General features: G+C 35.8%; 1 protein-coding gene across 1 annotated transcript in view; it reads right to left on the bottom strand.

Annotated features, from left to right (window-relative positions):
- The window catches only part of LOC129207266 (formin), a 142,010-nt gene that overhangs the window by 98,056 nt on the left and 19,243 nt on the right, over positions 1 to 24,711 (bottom strand). The window contains exon 3 of the mRNA XM_054827950.1: positions 18,420 to 18,481. Coding sequence (XP_054683925.1) covers positions 18,420 to 18,481 — 62 coding nt within the window. The remainder of the gene's footprint in view (positions 1 to 18,419; positions 18,482 to 24,711) is intronic.

Raw genomic sequence — 24,711 nt, 5'->3', positions numbered from 1 at the left:
TGGGCACCACTGAGTAAAATCACCTCACCAGAGCAAATGATCCCAGCTGACTCTCAGTTCCCTTAAACACAGACATTTATATATAAGGTTAGAAGATCTGTATTACTGTATTTTATTAAAGGCACACCTAAAAAATAAATAAATCATCAAATCACCTCTTTTACTAAAACACATGATATTGCCATGACACAAAGATGATTATGCAAATATGCAAAATATTGATATACTGTAACCTGGAAAATCAGAGGAGTTTTTGGAGTGGCTTTCTGCTGTCTTCGTGTCTTTTCCCCTTACAGCCAGCCCTGTGCCATAGGACTCCAGTGACTTCCTTTTTCACCTGCTAAGTGACTCGGCATAACACAGAGAAAACAGGTAAGATATATTTTCTGAAATAATGCCGACAGCTCAGCCTTGGTCCCATGAGACTCGGGAACGTATGGAGCATATGGAAGAAAAAGCCCCCAAATTGAATCAGTGTACTGGCCTTCCATTAACCATTACAGGCTCCGATGATAAGGCATGTAACTAATCACAACAGAAAAAGACTAAACCCTCTCATTCAGACTGTAACCTACAGGGTGTCTAAATGTCTTTGAAATGATAACGTGGATTGTCATAGACAAACCTCAATACCAACGTGACAGCTTTACTCTGTGCTCTGATAGGTGACAGAAAGATCACAGTCTCATTTAATACAGTCAATATAGTCAATTAAATGCAATCAACTCAAGCGTATTTGTTGTGTTACTGCTTTATATGATGTGATTTTATATGGACAAAGCCTTTCTAACCATGACATAGAATTCCTCTATTACGAAAAGTTTTAGAACAATTTGTATGTATGACTATGAGGAAACCATAAATCTCTACAGCAATCTACATTCAAAAATCAGTTGCTGGCTTGTTATTAGTCAAGAATTACTTGCACCATAAATGTTTAAAAAACTCCTGAGAAGTGTAACAGTAAGACATAAAAAAAAGTTCTCTAAAACACTGTTTAGAGCAAGCAATATGCAGAACTTTTGCTTTGAAACTAGCAAGTTAATGCTTCACTGTTAATGCCTAATATTTTTTCACTAGTGTTTACAGTGCAATTCTACTCTGAATAGCAACTGTGTAAAAATGGCACGTCTTTAATGAACAAAGCTGTTCTACGTATATCAGAGACAGACCTCTTCTTTAACTGAGAAATACACACTTTTACTAGTTTTTACTCTAATTAGCCTGGAAAAACAACATAATAGAGAGAAAGTGAGCTTGATTTTATTCCCTTCTCTGACTTTATACACTGATTGTTACATCTAATTAGTTACTTATGCCAAGCCATGAAAACGAAAAAAAAAAATTCGAACAAAGAAGACACAAAGTATCTAAGGATATGGTTTCTAGAAGTGGAAATGCTGGGGGGGGAGGGAGGGACGTTAAAAAAAATAAAAAAAAGAGGAAGAGAGGAAGAAAGGAAAAGAGAGAAAGAGAGAAAGAGAGAAAGAGAGAAAGAGAGAGAAAGAAAGAAAGAAAAAGAAAGAAAGAAAGAAAGAAAGAAAGAAAGAAAGAAAGAAAGAAAGAAAGAAAGAAAGAAAGAAAAAGAAAGAAAGAAAGAAAGAAAAGAGAAAGAAATGAAATATTGAGTTGCCAATGAAAGATATTTTTACAGCCTTTACAGCTTTCTTTTTCTTAATAGCATTTTGGCAATCAAAGTAGTGTGCATAGAAAAGAGAGGAAAAACACATTTTTCACAGACAGCCTCTGACTTTTTGGTTTTGTTCATTCTAAGTAATTTCATCCTCAGTTTTTGGAAGAGCTGACACTTTTTATTCTTGTATTGTGTTGACAAAGAAAAAGAGCCTTTTTTTGTTAGATCTCTGTCCTTGAAAAAACATACATTTGTTTTAAATTTTAACAACAATCAGAGATTTAGCAAACGATTTCTCAATGAAAAAAAAAATTAAACCTGTGCCAATTTACATAAAAATCAGAATTCCTCTCTAACAAATACCTCAACAAATATAATCAGTTACATATGGTATATCACAGTTTTCAAGGGTACGCAGTAAGGATTATTCTTATACCTCATAGTAAAAAAGTAAGCTAAATGATTGACCATTCTCAAACATTACCAGAAGTCTAAATATTTGTACAGGCTATGTATACAGAGCCCAGTTCTCTAATTTAAAAATTTTATATCCATAATTTTATAGAGGAAACACAGTAAAAGTTGTTGGGAGGAAATTTGAACATAGTGGGTATACAGAACATTGTTTTTCTATATATTTATGAATATTTAGTTATGTAACAATTATTGCCATTTAGGTAGCTGAGAAAGAAATACAGCCTTGTAGCCAGTAATTTTGGAGTACAAAATTATTGGTATAGCACGTCGTTACAATATACCTGGTTACGCTGCAACACACAGATTTAAAAAAAAAAAAATCATGTGCATGATTACTTATATATGTGAACAGATGGCTCAAAATTCACATAACATTTTAAGCACTAATTCACTTCAAGTTTGATAATTTAAATATTTGCTGTGAAAATATATATCATGTTTGATAGGTTATGAAATACAACTTCTGATTTAACAACACCTGCAATTACGTGTAGAGATTGGTTTGTGATTCTTTGAACAATTACCATTTCTACAACGATATATTATGAAGAGGTCCTCATTCTCAGGTTACTACACTGAAGTAAAACCTAGAAATAGACACCAAGCATGTAGCTATTTGATCACACATTTTAAAAAATGAGGTACTATTCTTCCAACAACTAAATTTCATGATTATTCAACACTCTAGTTAAATTGCATTTTGCAATGTCAAATATCATTAAACATCAAAAAATCAAAGCAGATCTTTAATAGCTTAATTATTTAAAACAGAATAGTAAAAATCTCTATTTATTAAAAGGAAACTTAGATGACCAAATTGTATATCCTATATTAAGAATTTTAATAATTAGGTATTTGAATATATCAGTTACACATTTAGAATGGCTCAGAATACATCTTCCATAATAATATCCTTACTTAATATTTTATCACCATACTTAACAGATGGATCCCTATATTTAAACAATGCATATTCATATAAGGAATGCAGATGTTAAAAGCTCTGTTTTATTATAAAATACACATTACTGTGAACCTGAGGAAGTTGTTACAGAAAGTATAACAGAAGAAAGCAAGCTTGATGCAGTTAACATGTCCAGCCTTTATGAGACTCGTATTTATACTATCTTAAGGTCTGACTGATGTAAAAAAGGATTGGTAGTATAACTGCACAAGTTGTGTGAATTATCTACCAGAAAGAACAAAGTAATGCCATCAACCTGGCATTTTGAATTCCCTCATGAATTTCTCCTTCCTATGCCACCAATCCAGATGGATACAAAATAAAATAAAACCTTGTATTTCTAGACTGGTATAAAGGGAAGGAGATGGTAAAGAAGTTTTACTACTTCTTCCCTCTCTCACCTTTTTGATTGTGCTGAAATAACTGCTATGACACACTTCATATTTTTCTTTGTCCTGTCTGGAAGAAACACCATCTAATCAAGATCAACTTAAAAAAAAAAAACAAACCCCAAACAGGTAAATGAACAACTGAATGAAAGTATGAGAAAGTAACACACTCAATACAAGTAGGTATTTAAAGGCAACCTAAGGAAAAACTATTTTTGGGAAATGCACTGTTTTGTAGTCCATCTGCTGTTATTTCTGGTATTTTCTTATTCTTTGTTAGAAAAGCTTCAAAACCAGGAAACTGCACTTCTCACAATACAGAAAATCAACGAGAAACTGATGGTATTAACATAATAATATCTACTCTCTCTACTGCAAAAACCCATTCAAATCAAGCATGAAATTTTTATAGTGAGTATTTAAATTAACATATTCTTACATTTTCTTGTATGTTTATATGTTTCTAATATTCTTCCAATTCATTGTTCCAGTTTCAGTTAAAACTATTCTTGATGTAGCCAGTAATATGTTCTTCATGCCACTTCAGAATTAGTTTGCATTTGTAACACATTTTGAACACTTCTTTTCTATACTCAGTTCTGCGTACAAAATTAAGAAACATTTATTAACATCTTCAGTTACTCTTCACCCTCTTCCTTCCGTATAGTATGTCAGTTGTATTACCCCTCTGCTTTGCTCCCTGAATTCCTAGCAACTCCCAGGGCTGGTTTTGTCGTCGTCTTTCCTATTTCATCTTCTAAGCATTTTTAGCTGTATATTACATGGGAAACGTGTCACTGAAATGACTATATTCATTATAGGCTTGTTGTCACCCTTCACTTTTATTATATTACTATAAAATTATTCTTCCCCTAAATTAAATCCCATTCTTTAGCAATTTGATTCTTTATATATGCTTCTGTCTTCTCTCCCTCCTCGTCACCCTTTTCCAGGACCTAGAATCGGTAAGAGCCAGGCTACCATCCTTCCAATTGCAAAGCCCGTGTGCCTGTCTCCAACAAGATACAAACCGCCCCTTGCATTATGGACTGCGCACAGTCCTACATTCTTTTAAGCTTTAGCATTTCCTCTTCCAGCTGTTTGTGGACCTTCGATTCTCTCTTAATGCTCTGTCCTCTTGTCCATGCTCCGCACAGTGTGATTTCCAGGTTGCCTTAAAGTTTGCTTTCCTCATCCTGACTGACTTGTGTCTGCACTCTAAGTGCTTCTGTAAAATTACATTCATCTAGGTTTTGTTTCCTGCACACATACATATCTTCCCCTCAGTTCTTTCCCTGTTAATAACACCATCCAACCATTTGAGATTACACAAATTGTAATTGTACACCCACTCGGAGAATTTTGTTATACAGTACATAACTCACAGCAGCTCCTCTATCGTCTTTGCTTTTCTACAGCTGTCCTATTTACATGTAACCTTACTCAGATGAACCGTCTCATTAGGAGTAAATCCCTCCTCCTCTCCATAACTTCTAATCAAACACCCAGGCAGAACCCTTGATCCATCCTTGAAATTTCTGGGTAATCTCTCAAAATCCTGCAAACATTATGAATTCCAATATATGGAAAAATATCTCTAATAATGTTCATTGTACTCCAGAGCGTACTCCACATTTATGGATCCTATTATGTCAACTTTAGCACTTGGTAAGCGATGTACTCTACTGCAGCATCTCTGTAGCCACAGACAAATCTCACTGGAATCTAAATCCTTCTTGAATCATATATATAAAGCAGAAAATTATTAATGCCTTGGATTCACTAACTTGTTGCACAAACACATTTGCTAAGCAATGTCATCCCTTGAGATAAATGATAGCACCTCCAAAAAACTAGACTAAATATTACTTAATAAAGCCAACTGTCAACAACACATGCTTCAAGGGGTAAATTTCAGCTTATTAATAAATATTAACAGCAGATAATTTAGCGTTTTATGTAGATTTTCTGTGTAATAGGTGACATAAAATTCCCACTAATACTAAAGTTTCTGTTCATTTGAATGAATCTTTTTAAAAAAATAAAACCATGAAAATATTCAACTGACAAAACCCAATGTAAGCCTGCAAGTACCTCAGGTAGCGGTGAGAAGGGAATACCACACCCACCAGAATTTTGCAAGTAAGTAAGTGGCGTACAGCAGCTACAAGAGGCCACGTAACATCCACCATGCGTCATGCCCTGCGGAAAGGGAGCGATCCTTGCAGAAAGTGACTGCGTGTTGATTCTTACTAAATGAAAGTTGGCTTATGCTAGGAAAAATTTGTAAAAAAGGGGTAGCCGGCGAAATTGAGACCTACCTGTAAATTTCAAGGAAAACTGATACTTTCACAGACAATTTCATTGATAAAATCTCTGCATACTGTTAAACTCTGTTAAACATTTGAATTCTGCCGAATGGAATGAAGCAATTCAGCATGCAACACATCCATAAATGTAAATGATATATTGCATACAACGTCTCTGAGGCCAAACTAATTAAAGTATGAAACTACACCACGTGTTAAAAATTCATTTCAAACTTTTGTTGAACTAGGACCACGAACAATTAGCATGCAGAATCCAAACATGATAACAGGAGCCTTTCCTGTGACAAATATTGTAGTTACTTCCCTATTCTGTTTCTCACTTGCAACTGCTACCATAGTCTTAGGACCGACTAGGTTACTATGTCTGTATAGATACAAAAATACTAACACCTATGCTTTCTGGTGATGTTCAAAAGATTATACCCAAGGAGAAAAAAAAATATACTATTGCTATTCAAATATTTTAAAATGCAATATATAAAAATAGAGACCAGTATTTAACATTCCGTTTTAGTTAATCCCTTATCATGATGACAATTTACTCTAAAGAAGTTACAGTATTTCTCATTTGCCAGGGAAATTATATGAATCATTACTTTTACTGATAGATATATTGATTTGGAATGCAAAATGTGAAAACAATGCAAAAAATGGCTGAAAACAAGTTGAAGATGAAGTTTCAGTGACAAAAACTACAGAGGAAGTATGGATCCAATAAGAAAACTGATTGTAGTAGAGAGCAAGTTGTCTCTGATCTTGGGAGAATGTTTTTGGACACCTAACAGCTTTTTTATTACTGTGGCTGATTAAAATGAAAAGCCTTACTACTAAAATGTTCTTTTTGATGAGTTTTTTTGCCATGAACTATAGACCTTGCAGTCCAGTGGGATACAAATCCTTTGATCCTGTGCAGTCACATAAATTCAAAGTCGTAAAACAACATTGAATTTGATTTTATTAGTGTGGCTGATGTTGCCAGAATTGTAATGCAACCTTGTTTTTCTTCTCTTTTCTTCCTTTTCTTTTGGGGAGGGGGTGGAGAGGAAAGGAGAGTTTACTGTCAACATTGCTTCACAGTATAAAGAACTAATTTCTTTGGCAGCCAGGCTCCAAGATTAAGCCATTATAACAAAGCTTTGTAACTACATAGGAAAGTAATGATATATATATCACATTCTGCTAAGTTGCAACCAACGATTTGGTTGAAGCAAAAGTCAAAGCAAAAACCAGTGCAAGGACAGCACATGGAAAACAATAAGCAAAGATAAAGTTATACATCTATAGAAGAATAAGGGGCAACAATAAATACTACTTTTCAATAGGAAATATTCAGCCAAATAGTGCTATGAGCATAAAGTAACGTAACTCCAGACTTTTCAAAATTGATGATTTTCATTCTGCATGAACATAATTTTTGTCTAAAAATTCTAAGAATACCTACACTGAGGAGACGACTAGCCTCTCCACCTACATATAGACACTTCCCAGATGCAATGAAAACAACTAAAAGACTTTGAGGTGTAGCAAGCCATTCACTTCCTAGTTATGGAGGGAAACTAATTTTCTGGGGCCTTTTTGACACCAGATACCAAAATAACAACAGAGGCTTGATTTTACTTTAAGGGACATAATCACCTAAGAGAGTAATTCTCTGATGCTTACAATTATCACATTCCTCATGTGTTATAGAGAGGGACCTCAACACGTCAAAACAAATGGATTGCTTGGTGAAACAGTCCTTCCTTCAACATAAAATATATTATACTACAAAAAATACTACCTCTTTCTCCATAGCAAAGGAAATGAAGGCAGATGTTAATTTCACATTCAGCCTCATATTCAGAAAACAACAGTTTTCATTAAGCTACACATTTTCTACAAAAGGAAAAAAAAAATCTATTCCTTCCCTCACAACTTCATTATAGAAAATATATTTTCATATTGACAATAATGCTTGACTCTATTACAATGATTAAAGAGAAAATTCAAACTGTAGGTATCCTTGTCAAGGCAGAGCATATGAGGAGATCCTACACACATGTTTCTCTTTCATGACTTCTTTCTTAGTTTAACTAGGAAGCTTCCAGTTCTGCAGACACTATCATAAACATTAGTGGGAAAAACAGAAGACGGTCTTTTAATATTCACCAATCAGGTAATATTTAGAAGAAAACCCAACACTGTGTTTATAACTAGTCTTCTTTTTAACACTGTAGAGATGTTTCTGCTACACTGAGCAGATAAAGATATCAGTGCACTTAACTATGGTACAGGTTACGAACTCCAGAGATTCTACCTGGATAAACAGAAGTATAACATCACTTACGGAAATGACTCTCTCCTTGTGTAAAAGACATACCTGCTTTAAACAAATCTATGCTACATGCTAATTGTGCATCATCACATTATTCTAGAGGTTCCCATTACAGAATTTGAAGAAAATATTGCACACATAAAAATGCATTAAAAAATCAACCTGGGTCAATTACTCAAAAGGGAAAACGACAAGTGTGGTTGCCAGACCAACCTTAATTTTCTCCCTCTCCATCAACGCTTCCATGTAGCACAGCTACGGAGAAACTTTCTCTTTGACGGAACCAGTATCCCATTCCATGAACATGACGGGAGTTATTCCAGACAATAATCAAAAACTGTATTATGAAAAAGCTACAAGCTTTTAGGACTTCATCATTACGTGTGCTGAATTTGAAAGGTATATAATGAACAAAGCATGCAACCTCAGGAAGAGACACAACTGTATTACATTATTATATGCATGATAATGCTGACCTGGAAAAGCAGATTCTATACTTGCTCAAACTGCAAAGCTCCTGCAAGATGAGTCCAAGTCATTTTAGTCAGTGTTTCTCAAGTGGTAACCAATGATACACCTTATTTTCTAAGCAACTACCTGGAGATTCTGTGATCCAATTTATAATTGCAAGTTAAAAGTGAATGGTGATATGAACATATATGCAAACGTAAGCATCCAAATAAATTTGGGATGTGCATAAAAAATGAATAGTAACACATGCCTATCTGAATACATATTGTAAAATCCAATTTATACATATGAAACATCCTGACAAATTAAAACTCGTGACACTGGAAAATCCATACTAAAGCTATCTATTTTCAGATCACATTTTGATTAATAAACAAGGGATAGTATTACTCACTGACCAACAAAAATAAAATCAAATACTGAATGGACTGCATTCATTCTAGGATACATATTCTGGGGGAAATCATCCACTTGTAAGTAAAACCTGTATCATGATGCCCAGATCCAAGTCTCTGCAATCTATCTCCCACAGTTTTCTGTCTCAGCTGCCAGACCACTTTCCCCCTCCAGCTTGCCAGTCTCATTCTAGTATCGCCACGCACCATTTTCTACCTAAAGCTGCACCTCTCACATCTCCACACATCTTTCCAGCTCTTGTAGTCTGCTTCAAATTCCAGTGGCTTTTCTTTCACGTTGCCTCATCATCAAAAAAGGGGTCAGGAGACAGGCTTTCAGTTCCAAAGCATCCTTGGAAGGGTGATCCCCACTAAACCACGAGTAACTTGTGGCACCCATTAATCAGTGGAACTTAGTTTTGCCCCAGTGTTATTTTATAACGAATTTGGTGGCCTCGGTATCTTTGGCGGCTTTGTGGGAATGGCACATTAAAAATTTGGTCAGCAACAGAAGATGCAATTAGGTACAATGAGCACCAGATTTGCAAAGTCAGAAGCTGCTAAAATCTGAAGTCTTTACTGAATATGAGAAAAAATAGTTTTGTTTCAAAACTTCCAATTTCAGATAGGTTTTTCCTCTATCAGAAAAATGTTCATCCTTGCCAAATTTGTTCCTGTTCTAAAAAAAGGAATATTGGAGCTAGAATTTTTAAACTACAGAAAATTATGTATTTCATCCAGAGAAATGGCTTACAATTATTAGATTCAAACAAATATCTGGAGCAATAAATTTCAAAAAGCAGATAATTTTGGCAAAGATGCATGCGGTACATGTTTGCAAAATCAAAATGGTAAGATATTGATACTACTTAATTTTTAGTGGCTTTTATACTCCCATGATCACATTTCACTTCATTTCTCTTGCAGACAATTGTTTCCTATGTTACAGAGGTCTTCCAAATCTGTCAAAATAAAATGTCATCATGTTCACAGTATGTGTTCTACTTTATTCTCCCGAGTGCATAACATATTTACTCAAGGTGACGGGATAAATTAACTTTCATGAACTATGATAAATGCAGGGTTTTATAATGAATTTTTTTAGAAGAGTTTCATTTTAGCCCTAATTAAGCAGAGTGTTTTGTAATGTGTCTAAATTTGAGCAGGAGCTCCATCTTGCTCAAGTTTTAAGGCTATAAATTATCTTGTTGATCTCTACACACATTTTAACTACATAATACCATGTCCGTGTCCATGTGCTGAAACAGAGTTAAAGAGATTTTCACTGTATTCAATACACAGAATATCATCTGTGGTAACTTTTTAAATAAACAGGAGAATCCTTGGATCAACATGTGGAATTAACAGCATTCTGCAGCTGACACAAAGTCTAAACAATCCAAGTTCTTACGGGGAAATTGTATTGATAAAAATAATACAGCGGCAATATAAGACATGGCAAGTAGCAGTGAAAAAACCCCAACATGACGAAAGAAAAGAGTCTTCCTGGATATTCAGGCTATCTGATAAGAAAACAACTGCAATGTAATCACATGATCAAAGACAAATGAGGATGAAAAGCACCCATTGCATCAAAAATATGGAAAATACGAAGTCAATGGAGGAGGAGAAGGGGGAGAATTTTGCTTAATGTAAGTATCAGAGCACAGAAAAAGATACTTAAATCTTCATCAAGAATTTGATTATAGAGTATGACATGAATATAGGCATTATAATGGGCAATTTTTTAAAACATAATTAAGCACTGAACTGGGCATTATCTTCATATACCATGAAGAATCATTCCATGCTTCCTTTCTGAATGAAGATGCAATTGTCGACAAGAGGCTCCAAAGAGATTAAAGCGCTTCTTGCTAGCTCTCTATGAATTTGCATGTGCCCTGTAGAAAATTGCTGTTTTATTGCTCTTGTCCTTTGCTATCATTCCCTAGTATGCTACTCCACCTTCTCTAGCACTGGCCTTGCAATTTTTTCATTACAAGGTGATTTTTCTCCTGCTGGGATTTTTCTATTTCAGGAAATACATATTTGAAAGATAATCTTGCTCCCATTGTCTGGGAGCCTTACGGGTACTGAAATTGATATTTTAATACACTATCATAGGATTTCAGCCTCTTCTTTCTCATTTTTTTTGTGCTTTTCTCAATCTTCATACTTTCACTGTCTTGCACTGCAGAGAGACTCCGCACTGAACAGGGAGAATTCCCACATGCGGACAAAGTAGCCGAGAAGAAGATTCATAAAGAGACACAGTACACACACAGTGGTGAAACCATACATTTAGCAGCTCAGCACGAAAGACCGAAACATTTCAAGTTAGGCAGGAGTAGTATCAATAATTAACCACAAGCTGGGAGACCTTCATCAGTAACACCACATGGAAATGCTGAAAAGCCTGAACAACTCATTAGGAAAGACTGATTAATAAACCCTTGCTGACCTTGGCTGCTCCTTTGAGCTGCAACTCTGTTTCACCAGACAGAAGCCTACATCATACAGGCTTTCTTTTATTCGTGCATGCTGGGACATGAAAACCCAGCGAAGAACACACAAAGCAGCTAACCACCTTACGGATGCATTTCATCTTGTAGAGGTTAAAAACAATAATCTCAGCATCCCAAAGCAAAATTTTGTTACTAAAAGTCAGCATATTATCCACTTCTTAAACATTTGGTTAAGTACCGTGGCATACCAAAGCTTTCAACACTGTTCATCATTGGCCCCCATATTTTAATACTAGATTTCCAAACATAGTGACTTCTGACATGGTGAGATGCCTATCCTATGCAAGAATTCATATGTACACACAAAACTGCCAGGAAAAAAAAAATAATTAAAAATTTCTTTTTTTTTTTTTTTCCCCAGAAAGGAATTATAAAGATCCCTACCTAAGAACATCCAGGTCAGAAATTTTTCAACTGAATCTGTTCAAAAATCATATTTTGTTTATTGTAATAGACTGTTTACAAAAGAGAAGATTTAGACAAATTCAAATATTTTAAAATGTTTGGATTTGGTGTTAAACCATCTAATTTCTGATGTTCTTTCTGAAGCTGAAATGCAATTTCACTTTTACATATAAGTAAAAGGCATTTTAAATTGTCAAAATAAAAGTGAAGTCACTCAATTCTATGAAAGTTTTTTTGATATGCATTCTGGCATACAACAGCTTTCAACACTATTCACCATTGCCTCCTACAGTCGGATTACAAATTTCAAAAGGTAGCAGGGAGAAGCAGCACCTTTTGTTAGAGTCATGTTATAATTAAAGAGCAACGGAAGCATTCACAAATGGAAGCACACTGACTGTGAGGAACAACAAACGGGCAAGTGAAAAGATAAAGGGCCAGGGAAAGGACTTGTGAAGCATGAGGGATGTAAAAACACATTTGTAAAAGAATCGAAAGGTTGTCACAAAGGTAAAGCTTTATTACTTTACTCAGTAACTGAGAAAATGCTTTGATGCCTTTGTGGTCTCAGTACAAAATAAAAATTAATCATTTTGAAATTATCAGACAATTCTGACTGGCGCTATGACTTTCCCTTTCACGTTCCTTTTTCACATACATTTTTCAACCTTTTTCTGTGGCACTTTGAGGCACTGGTCTTTAATCTCAATTTATGATAGGAAATTGTTTTCAAAGTTAAGCAAGTTCTGTGAAAAAGAAACGACTTTCTACCCACTTCTACATTTCAGATCTAGAAACCTTCACAAAAATGCAAAAATGCAAGCATTACTAGGGAGACCACAAAGGTCACTATGAACACCCCATGACACATTTCTTCTCTAAATGAGGCCAGCCTGTTCTTTCCTAATGTCACAGGCAGTTATACTCCAACTGCATTTCTATTCACTATTTCTTAGGTTTTCATAACACGCTCATAACTGTGTTAGATGCAACTACTGGTATTTCTCTCTACAATTTGCAATGAGATACTTCGAGAGATGTAGAAAAATTATTTTATCATGTCATATTTATTGTATAATTTACAAGCTATCTATAGTTTATACTTTATTGTTATCAAATAGCTATTATTATTTGCCAAAGAGGATATTTGATAAGTGCATTGTATAATACATAGGGATATTATTATAAAAGCCTGTGATTAATGGCTAAAGGCACTAGTATTCTCCGTTTGGGAACATACAAAAGATGTAGTCAGTTGGTGGAAGCCTAATAACCTGTATCAGAGAGAAAGATCCATGCACAGGGTACAGAGTTACAGGACAGCTTAGGACTTTGATTCCATCTTCCAAAAGTAGTACTAAACTTCTGTGTAGCTGAAGATGAAGAGACGTTTGGTACCCTTGTGCTAAACGGAAGAAGGAAAATTAGTGAAAAAGCTTAACTGTTTTACTCATTTCATCAAGTGAACTTACAGGGGGGAAAAAAAAAAGGTATGCTGCAGCCTTGTGCAGCTATGTGTTGGATTAACTATTAAATACTGCAATCAGAACATCGCCTTTGAGTTAATTCCTTCCGTTCAGAAGTCGGTAGTCCATTTACAATATTTTGATTTAATGTTAAGTCGCTGTCATCTACTTAGTCGGTGATTAGATACTGTAGACTTGGTTCTGTAGGGAAAAATACCACCAAGGTGACGACAGCTACTACTTATCCATTGAGCAACTTCAATTCTAGTTCCATAACGTGCAAGCTAACTTCTGACCTAAAGCTAAGACTGTGCCAGATCCCCAGATAAATAGTGTGCGGGATGTTACCACCACACATACTCTCCGAGTTTAGTAGGAAGTATGGAATTTGCACCCGTATGGGAAAGCTGTGACATGCTTCGGGAACTTCTGAAAGACTTAGCTGACATCTAGCGGCAGGAGCGGGAAAAGTAAAAAAAATCAGAACAGAAATGAGTCTGAAGTCTTAAAAATACATAATTTATTTTTTTTGTAAATAACAGGTGAAAAATTCAAGAAATGCTTTGAACACAGCACCTAGCAAATGTAGTTAAAAGTAGATGGGTAAAAACTAAGTATTTATCTCTACTATATTACCCTTTCTAAAGATTATCTTCATGTGGATGATTCAGTTGAATTATGTGCATTAATGAACCCACTAAGAGATGATATGAGTTATTCGGATTGTTATGCAATATGATATGGTACATACTCAGCAATAATTGACTTGGCGTAATAAATGTTGTAATCTTAATTTAATATGCACGCTACATGACTAGAATTGATTTCAAATGACATCAAAAAAAGGAACAAAGCTTCAAGTTAGTGTGATAACGTAAAGATGGCAGCATAAAATAAACAGAATATTGTCATTCACCCTCCCTATCCAGTGATTGTTTCACATCCTTCAAGACCGCTACGTTCGCTGTGACTTCAACTGCCTACAGAACCACCACCAGCCCTTTCAAACTGGTGGTATGGGTAAAGCTCTGGTTGGACTCCGGGTATTCCACGTGAAGTTTACAGGAAATGAACACAGCAATAATAAATCTTAAAGAATAAAAATCCATTAGGAATTTCATTCACATAGTCAAGGAAAAGAATAACTTCCAAAGGAAACAGTACAGAAGTGCAGGACACCTTCTATTGCTAAAGAGTAAGCAGCTCGCTCACTTATAAGCCACTATATATAGGTTTTGAGGGACAGATTCTAGATAACTTTGCTTGCTTTCACCTTCAGAGGACAGTTTAATAATTTTTTGAGAACTTTCCCTACACATACCTTCCAGGGTTCCTTAGGAGTTTTCTAGGCATTTTAGGATTGACAAAGAATAAGGGTCTCACTCCTAATCTTTCACAGAGAAGGTATGATGATCGACCTTCTTCATAAATACAGGATATGGGATTCAGATCAGTCTGCAAAAGAGCTGGTTCAGAGAAATCTCCATCTGTAGATTACTTCAGTGCATACTGCAAAATCAGTTTTAACCCAAGCATTACCACTGTACTTTTCTGTTATACCCTTAAAGAATAGAATGCAACAAGTTATTACATTAGATCACAATATAATTTTACTTCCTTATATGTTCCCATATGAAATTTTATAATATAAAGTTCCAAATGTACAGCAGTATGTAGCAATTAATACATTTTATCTTCAAATATATCTTTGCCCTCCTTCAAATAATGAAAAGCCACATGAAAGAGAGCATACAGACAATGTCTGGCCTTCTCTAATGCATTCCATTTCTACCAGTGCAAACACTTGTAACGTAAAGAATGAAGAAAAATCATGTCCCTTTGCTGTTATATTTAAATATTCCAGTCTGAAGCAATTTCAGGGAAAAGCAATAATTTTTAAATGAACCACAAAACCCAGGGAAATTTCCTTTGAAATTAAAGACAAAATAATAAAGGCTAACAGCAGAGATGTGGAGAAAAAAAATTTGTTCTTTAAAATGTTTGAATATCAGGGACACAGGAGAAAGAGCCTCTTAAAGTAGGTAGGCTATAAAAAAAGGAAAAAATGTTTGAAATTACACCCTTTCATTTAGGAAACTACTAAAACTTAGAAGCAGAACTAACAATTTATGATTTACCAAAGCATCAGGACCATGTAGCAGCATCTGAGTCTCAGATTTCACCCACTATAAAAAATAACATGCTGCAGTAAGATTTGACATTCTTTTCACAAAATGAGTAACTTGGTGTTGATCTTCTTTGGACACGGGATATATTAAGAATATAGGAATTCAATATTTTCAGCCTGAATGTTTTTCAGATTATTAGTCTGGCACTACATAGAAATTTTCACATGACATTCTACCCGTTCCAGAGAAATAAACAGCTCCAAAACAACCATCCAAACAAAAAGGATGCATCTATGACGGGTCACATTCTAGTACAAGGAATTCATTGTCAAGGGCATACAGAAAAAGAACAGGAACGCTACTCAGATGGCATAGCATTCAGAAGTCACGGAACCATGTGATACTATAATTTATTCACCAGTACTATCTACCATAACCTGTGTGCAGACTCTGTTTCAGGAAACCCTTAAAATACTGGTTGCTGGAAATGGTGTACTAGGGCAACATTTCGCAGTAATTTAGTCACTATGCACCTTTTATGAACCTGATGCCTTACCCGCGGCTGGGCTGAGGTCCAAACGTCAAGCAGCCGCACACTGGTAAGGAAGGGGCATGGAGGCAGTGATAGCAGAAGTGACAAGGAAGAGACAATGAAGACACTCAGACTTGCCAAAAAAACCCCCCCCAAATCAAAACAAAAAGCACCATACAGGAAGAAAGCATTACTCTTACGCTCCGTTATTTCCTATATGTGTTTACTAACTACCCGTCGCTGGAGACAGAATACTTGCTTCAACTGGCCTTTGGTATAGGAAGTTTTTATGTCCTTCAATATTGTAAAATGAAAAATCACATTATAACTCAGGAATTATCAGTCTAACAAATTTAAAACCAGAACTCTGTGCAAGGTCTCCAGTAGCTTATGAGTAACTCCAAAACAGAAGTCTAAAAATCCTGTTTGAATTATGTCTTGCGTACAATAAACATAAGTAATATTTTTCTGAATAAATTATTTTTCTGATCATCATGATGTAGACCTTACACCTCACTGCCGTTACCTAAAAGGCCTACAAAACATTTGTATCACCTTTTCTGGTTTGCTTTTGGAACTACATATTGTAAGATAAAACAGTACCACTCATGAGAATAATCACCAAATGCATGCAATATAAGAAAACATTATCTGTAGGACATTGCTGCTAAGAGTGCGTAAGTCTTCTACTAATCACGGTCAGCAAATATTTGCATTTTATCTAATTTCTAATTATATTTACATACATATATAAAATAGTAAGATTTTATGGTGCTGAAAGTTACATCACCATTTCACTTTTCTGGAAACAACCCACTCAGAATTTCCTTCCTACTAAACACGATAACATATAAACACAATTAATCATTAAGTCATGATGATATTTGAGGAAAACTCAAAGTTATAAGCAGCAAATAAATGAATCTACTTCTCTTCCAGTGTCTTTCAGATGTACTCTTATGGAAAAAAAAAAAATAATTCTTTTAATGAAAGATGAAATTGGAGAGATGTGTGATTCTTCATGGATGCCTGCCAGTAACTGTCTCCTCTGCCTCTACTGTTTCCAGGGTTTCTGGAGATGCACAAACACATTTTTCTCTCTCACCAAGACTAGGTATTCTCTGAAATACCCTCTCAGAATGAATAAATCCCCCTTGCATCGATCTGCTGTTCTTGTGTGGGAGAGTTATGCTATTCTTTGTAAGAGTTCTTAATAATATTTACTGTACATTGCTGTTGTATTTACTTTAGTGCTAGCCTGCATTTCCCCGTGCTGACTTTTAAGAGATGCTGCACACACCGGAGGTGCTTTGCCTGTCCCGTCCACTCCACAAGCTGCTACCATCACTCCACCCCTGTCTACTCAAAGACCTCACTGAGCTTTCTCAGCTTCCTAGGTTTTACGTCCATTATGTCCCGGCCTTTGTCAAGACACAAAGACATGAATGCTCTGTATAATACAAATACTGTACTTGTACTAGTCTGATGACTGCTATATGTGACCTGCCAAATGACACGGGCAGTGTATCAATATACTGGATTATCAGACTCCCTGTATTTGTATATTTGGGATTTTTTTCCATTCTATTTGCCTTAATGATGACAAAGAAAATACGGAATGTTTTGTACTGGATGACTTGTATACTCAAGATTTAGCTTATGGACCCGTATTAGAACACAGTGCAGCTATGCTTGAGAATATACCACAATAGGTGGAAAAGGGAAGATGCTGTTAATTTTCTTTAAACTAGGACTGCTCAACAAATTCACTCTAAGTTACACTGCCATTTAAGTTCCTAGTTTTATGATAAAAACACTTCCTATATTATTTCACTTTGCTTAGCGGAGTCAATCATGCCAAGAGAAAGTGAGTTCTAATATTAAACTTTGTTATTTCTGACTTTGACAATTAGATAGTTGGTCAAGTTTACACTTACAAAACCAGACATCAATAAAAAGTGTTCAATACACAATTTCAGAGTATCACAAATGGAATCACCATGCTTATTTTTTCAGTCTAAAATTACAGAAAACTGCTTCTACAGAAGTATGTTTCACTAAGAGTGAGTAGTTAAATACCAGTGCCTTAATATAATGAGCAAATGTAAAAGTACTGCACTGCTGAGTTAGAGGGAAGAATTTAAGAGTACAATAATAAGCAAAACTACAAAGGCGAGACATGTAAAACTGCTTTTTCTCATCATATCTGAGTGCATGTATGGATTTTTACTAGATTAATTTTAACTGAGCTGGCAGTCAACTGAAAACAATTTTTAGAAAGAAATGATTGAATTCTTAACCTTTGACGGAAAGTATATGTTTGCACTACTTAAATCTGTAAAATGCACTAGAGTCAGGGAAAGGAAAAAAAATCATTACAAAAGTATACCTTTAACGTTTCAATTTCTTCTTTGTGTTCCCTCTTTAAATGCAAAATGGCAGCCTGGTACTCTGGAAAAATAAAAAAAGTACATTCCATTAGAGTCAGAAAACAGGGTGCCATCTTAAGCATAGTAAAATTCATACACCACCACTGGGTCCAGAATGCAGATGTAGGCTCTCAGATAAAAGACTTTTTACAATGATGATGGAAAAGAAAATCTGAACACAGCAATTAGCATTATTTTCTAAGACCACACAACCAGATTTTCCATGGTGTTTCAGAGAGTAGAGAACAAAGCAAAGAGGTCTTCCATGCGGAGAGGGGAAAATGGGAAGACGATCTATCAGACTGAAATAGCAAGAGGAAACTTTAGTTTTCCTTCGCTTTGCAGATAAATGTAGAGCTGATAGGATATTATGACATACCCATGCATGCACACATACATCTGAATTCTAAAAAAATGCATTAAATACAATGATTTAAACTGAACTGTAAACATACAATCACTATACACAGGCAAACTGGATAAAAGAACAATAACAAATACAAATGAAGACCTGGAAAAGTACCCAACAGCAAGAGATACGAAGAATTCTTTGTCTTAATTCTGTCAGATGAAGATTAATTACAGAGTTTAAGTACCTTCACAGGGCACAGAATAGCTTTTCCATTTAGCAAGAATATAACAAAATCCTAAGGTGTGACAAAATTGAAAGCATGAAACTTAAAGTCAGAGAAATTTAAATCAGCAATGAAAAAATGAGGAGGCTGGGCATTGATTACACAGGGTTAGTGATGGCTGTAATGTTAAGATCCAGATTTATCAAATGGACCTCTAGAACCTGGGTCTCACACTATGTTTTCCCTCAATCCATACCGTGGCTACATTTGGCCAGACGAAGAAAGAGAAGACCTTTCATTACAGCTGTGTAATGATTTAAGAGAAGCCTGTCTTCTGTAAGACATTGGCCCAGAAGCTACCGTCCTCCTAAACAAGTAACTGGAGTTCATTCTTAGACCATCAAAGCCCCACTTCTATCTGCTTCCAAATCAAAATTCATCCAAAAGTGTATTTTCAGTTCCCTGGCTTGGCTTCTGCTTCCTCAACTAAAAAAGGAATCAAATCCTAATTTAAACAAGGATTGAAAATAGTCCAAAGACTTTAAATTTCACTGTCAATGTTCTCTAACACTAAGGGGTTTGTATGGTCCCTGGAACAGTAGAACCAATAAACTAGCATTAGAACAAAGCATGGGCCAAAGCGCCAGATCAGTAAAATATTCCAGTGCCTAGGTGCTTTTTTCATTTTTTTTTCTTCTGTTTTTCTTTTTCTCTTGAGAGCACATGGAGGACAGAGGAAAGGAAAGATATCCTGGCCATCACTCGCAAATCTGTATGACGTGGAAGCTTTTAATGCAAAGCTACTTTTTCAAGCAGAGGTGAAGCTATATGCAAGCAACTGAATTGATATACAAAATCAAAAGGAAAAGGGATTGATATTTTACAAGACGCAACAGAAAAAACTTGAGTGATTCCAACTAGTAATAGTACCTATCTACACTCCTCCTTCCTCTCTAGCGGGCCTCTACCTAGAGCTTTCCAGCATGGGAAAATTACCCTGCTTTGCTGGAATCACAACTGATTAGGTCTACAGACTTTTAGATATTCTGCTGTTAATCCCTTTGACTGGTTGATATTCCCTCTGGACACATGCTCTGCTTATCCATTCACCTAAAGAGGACTTAACAAAGCAGCTGCCTCAGGTCCCCAGGAAAAGTTGTGACCCTTCTGGCACCTCAGCTGGTTAAGCACTCACGGAGTTTGCAGGGCATGGACCTGATGAAGATCCTGACCTGAGGTGCAGCTCTTGAAGGTCACATGATAACCAAAACAAACAACAGGCTTTGAAATTGCTGCTAACAATCAGTTCTCAGTGTGGCTAACAGAAGCATACAGATCTACAGATCTACCTTAACAAAAGATCTGCTTTCTATGTGGGATTGCCCAATGCTTATCATTCTTTGGGATTTGGGTAAGAGAGTCATAGTTCACATGCACTGACATAGACCTGCACTGGCACCAAAAGCAGATTTTTCACCATGTCTACCCATTCCCAGCCCCCTGTTGCTTATTTTCTTATCTTGGCACAAATGTTTGTGCAGTCAGAGAATGATGGAAGAACCCCCATGGATGAAACCTAACATAGCATAAAAAGTTAAAGTTGTGTTTTGTTTTTTTAAATTAAGTGTATATCATTTTTGTGACATCATTTTAAGTTAAGTTGGCATGTGTTTTTCATTACTTCTCCTAGCTGAAAGCTCCGAAACAAGTTCTAGAGATTGCTTTGTTTAATCTTTGTTCTAAAACAGAGGTAAGATAGAGAGTAGTAATTCTCTTATGGTTTACTTATTCCTTAAAAATATCCTTAGAAAGTATAGATTATAAGAATTAATAAACCTAATTCATTACTTAAAACACTGCTGCTGCATAAAAGCAAGTGCATCATAAATTCATAGACTCTAACATATTTAATAGATTGGCTACTATGCAATAAACTAACATTCTACAGTATAAGCTTATTTTGTTTCTTTCTACCATTGTATTTTTTTTAACTAGAAGAAACTATTGGATAGAAGCTGACACCCAGCAAAGTACCTGTACCTTTTTAGTTCTTCTCAAGTAAACATTTATTTTTGTCTGTAAGATACTATAATGAAAAAGAAATCACATCACAATTATAGTTTAGTATGACACAGAGTAACTCATGTGCCATGTCCATTCCCTTCATATATTTTGTGAAGTCACCTTATTTTGTTAAAATTCTACATGGATAGTTAACATCCCAAGAAAATATCCTGCACACAGAGATGGCAATCTCAATCATTAAAATACTGAAGCATTTGACTAGAACGAGTAATTGCAACCATATAATTCCAAAAATCAGTTTCTTAACATACTGGCAACAGAATAAGAAAGTTTAACCACGCAATGGTGTTGGGATGCTGCTTAGAATGGTAAAATCACAACAGCACAGTAAATAACAATGACATGTTAATGGCAATAACTGTGCTGCGAACAAAATATAGGTCAGGCTTTGTAAACTACTGAGTTCTTAAATTCCATTTAACACACAAAACAAATTAAGCTGGACTACAGAAACAATCCAGAAATACTGTAAACTCTAAATTATCAGAGTGATTTGCCTAGGTTACGAATTAACTGTGCCAGAGTTTAAGAAATCTGATACGGCTCCGTGTGTAGGCAGCCTGGTTCTTGCATAACCATTGTAACTCATACGGCCTTATTAGTGAAGACACACGAACATATGTGGATAGTTCTCAGAGCCAGCTGAGATATAAGGTTGCGACTGAACTGTATGACCTCCCGCTTCCTGGTGCTGCAATACCTTAAGGACCTTCAAGACCAACATGGAAATAAAGCTTCTGAACACAGAACCACGGAACGGCTGAGGTTGGAGGGACCTCTGGATGTCATCTTGTCCGACCCCCGCCCTAGAGGTGGTTGCCCAGGACCACGTCCAGACAGCTTTTGAATGCTTCTGAATACTTGCCTGGTCTCCAAACAGCCTGCTGGGAGACAACGGCTGTAGGGCATAAATAAGTTAGCTATCCCTAATGCAAATATTACTCCGAAGGGCTTTTGAAACAAACAAATCACATACAAATCAGATGGCAAGTTCTCCTATCCCGAAAAATGTCCACAAGCAAATTAGGATTTCATTACTGAGAAAACAATTAAAACTGTTAGTCCTTTACAGAAGGCAAACAAGCAAAAAAAGTAAACAATCTCACTGCACAGATTCAGCTCCAACCAGCTCTAACTCTTAATTTTCATTTACTACTTCTAATTTACTACTTTTTCCTTTGTTTTGAGAGGACTCTATCCCAAGAAAAATTTAATAAATGATGGAATTTGTTGCCAATGTTGTTGGGCATACTCCTTTCTTATGCAACTTGATGCTTCCTTCAGTCAATAACTGTAACCCACTGCAGCTAAAACAAGCTTTCATAAAACTGGATGGTTTTTTATAAGGTAGTGAGATAAAGCAGATATACATTATGAAATCTTAAATAAATACAAGTATTTGTTACATCTGCTGGTAGTTAGCAATGCATTTTAAAATTCCAGGTTAGTGAAAAGTGTTTCATTAAAATACTTTTTTTAATGTAACATGAAAGTTGGCAAAGTACATGGGAAGCTGGATAGAGGCCTTGGTGAAAACTGAAGATATACAGTGACATGACAGTGCGAGGTGTCTCTTTCTATGTTGCTGTTGGAAAAATAAATTGGTTATTAATTGTAAAAAAAAAAAAAATCTCCTTACTGTGAAACTTAAATTTCCATTTACTTCCATGTTTTGCTGTAGTCGGTAGATAAGACTGGTATCTAACGCAGTCTTGCTAATCATACGGATTTATCAGATAGACCAAAACTCTACCTGGACCTCATTATCATGAGAATGATAATGATGACAAAATGTCCTTCCCTCCACCACCAGTAACACTTTTCTGCACTTCCATCTTTCGCATTCATACTTTCTGCCTCCAGGACTTGCCATACGTATTTTACACCCAATGCGCCACTTACACCAACATTAAACTGGGAAGATCCTCTCTCCACGTAGAAGCAGGACAGAGAGATGCCTGTGGTCTAGATCAAATCACCTGTCTGAGTTCTGAGTTCTATCCAGATCACTTCCAGGGGAACAGTTGTTGCCTGATGAAGGTACCTGGGGGTTATCCAGTCAATCAGATTTTACAGAAAAGCTGCACCAAGGCATAACAGGGGGGAAAATAGCTACATAAGAAAAAGAAAATATCTAGTTTGGGAAGATAAGCTCATTGTAGACCATTAAAGCAGCAGAACGCTGGAAAAAGGAGCTAAGTTCTTACCAGAAACTGATTTCGTTTCCAGAAGACACTCCAAAGTGCAGTGAGTTAAGCAAAAACATCTTACTTTGGGATTACCCATGTCACATATTCCTAACTTACAGAGGTTTGAGGGCACAATGCAAAGCCTATTTTTGTTTGTATTTCTACAGGCCCCTGAAGACGTAAACTGAGAACTGCCACAGTGCAGAGCAGTGCAACCGTGAAATAAAAATAATTCAGTTTCATAGTGAAAAAAAATTATACCTCTATTGAGACAAGCCAAAAGCCTAGTAACCTGTCTCAGTAGCCAAAAAGCAGGTGACATGTTAAAAATTAAAAACTGGCAAAAATGTAGTAGCACTTTTCCAGTACGCTCTTCCAGCAACCTGATTTGCAATTCAGGAACTTTCTAAACCGGAGAAGTTGTTTGCATATTTAATAGTTTGCAAGTGGATTCTTCTTCCAGGAATGTGCATTGCTGATTTTAAAACTCCTGCAAGCAGACAACGTCCTGCAGCAAAGTAGTAACTGCACATTAGGTGCAATTAAAAAAAAGACCCTTTTGTTTATTTTGAATCTGCATCTGTTAGATTCATTTGATGCCTCCAATTCCTGTGCTGCAAGAAACAGTGAACAACCCATTTGCTGTGTCTTATGATTTTAGAGATCTCCATCATATGTCCCCTTGACTGATTTTCCATTTGAAAGAACATTAGTCTAGGTAGGCTTTCTTCATAAGGAACATCTTCCATACTGCTGATCAAAGTTGCCGTCCTTCCCTGAACCTCTTACAGTTCTACTGTACCCTCTCGGAGCTGACAAAACTACAGAATGTGGACATTTATACAACAGCATTATGATGGTCTAGAAAATTTTATCTTCTATTTCTTTCCTACTACTTTCTACCACTTCAGTTGCTTTTAGATCACTACCGAGCACTGAGCTGACTTTTCCCAAGATCTATTTTAACATCAAGGTCTCGTTTTTAAAGAGTAATGGTCACATCAGAGTTCATTATTCTCCATATGTATTTAGGATTATTTTCCTCAACTGCACATCTTAATAAGTCTACATTTTGGATTTCCTTTGCCATTTTATTGCATAGTCCCTCAATCTTAGAATTTTTTTACAGTTTGGGTTTGTTTTTTGGTTTTGTTTTTTTTTTTTCCCCCCAATTCTCATGAAAAATATTTGCATTCTGATGAGAGAATGTTAAATCTGCATTCAGGTCTTATCTTTACTACTCTTACTAACTTCATATCAGCCAGCTTCTTGTTCTCAGGTCTCACTTTTCCAGTTCATTTATGAATACGTGCAGAGTGTAGAGCCGCAGAGTGTTTGCACCCTCAGCAAGTTTGCCGACCATACAAAACCAGGAGTAGCTGATACACCAGAGGGTCTTGCTG

The sequence above is a fragment of the Grus americana genome, chromosome 5, assembly GCF_028858705.1.
Source record: "Grus americana isolate bGruAme1 chromosome 5, bGruAme1.mat, whole genome shotgun sequence".
NCBI lineage: Eukaryota > Metazoa > Chordata > Aves > Gruiformes > Gruidae > Grus > Grus americana.
The sequence above is the reverse complement of the archived record's forward strand: the minus strand, read 5'-3'. Positions and strand labels throughout refer to the sequence as shown.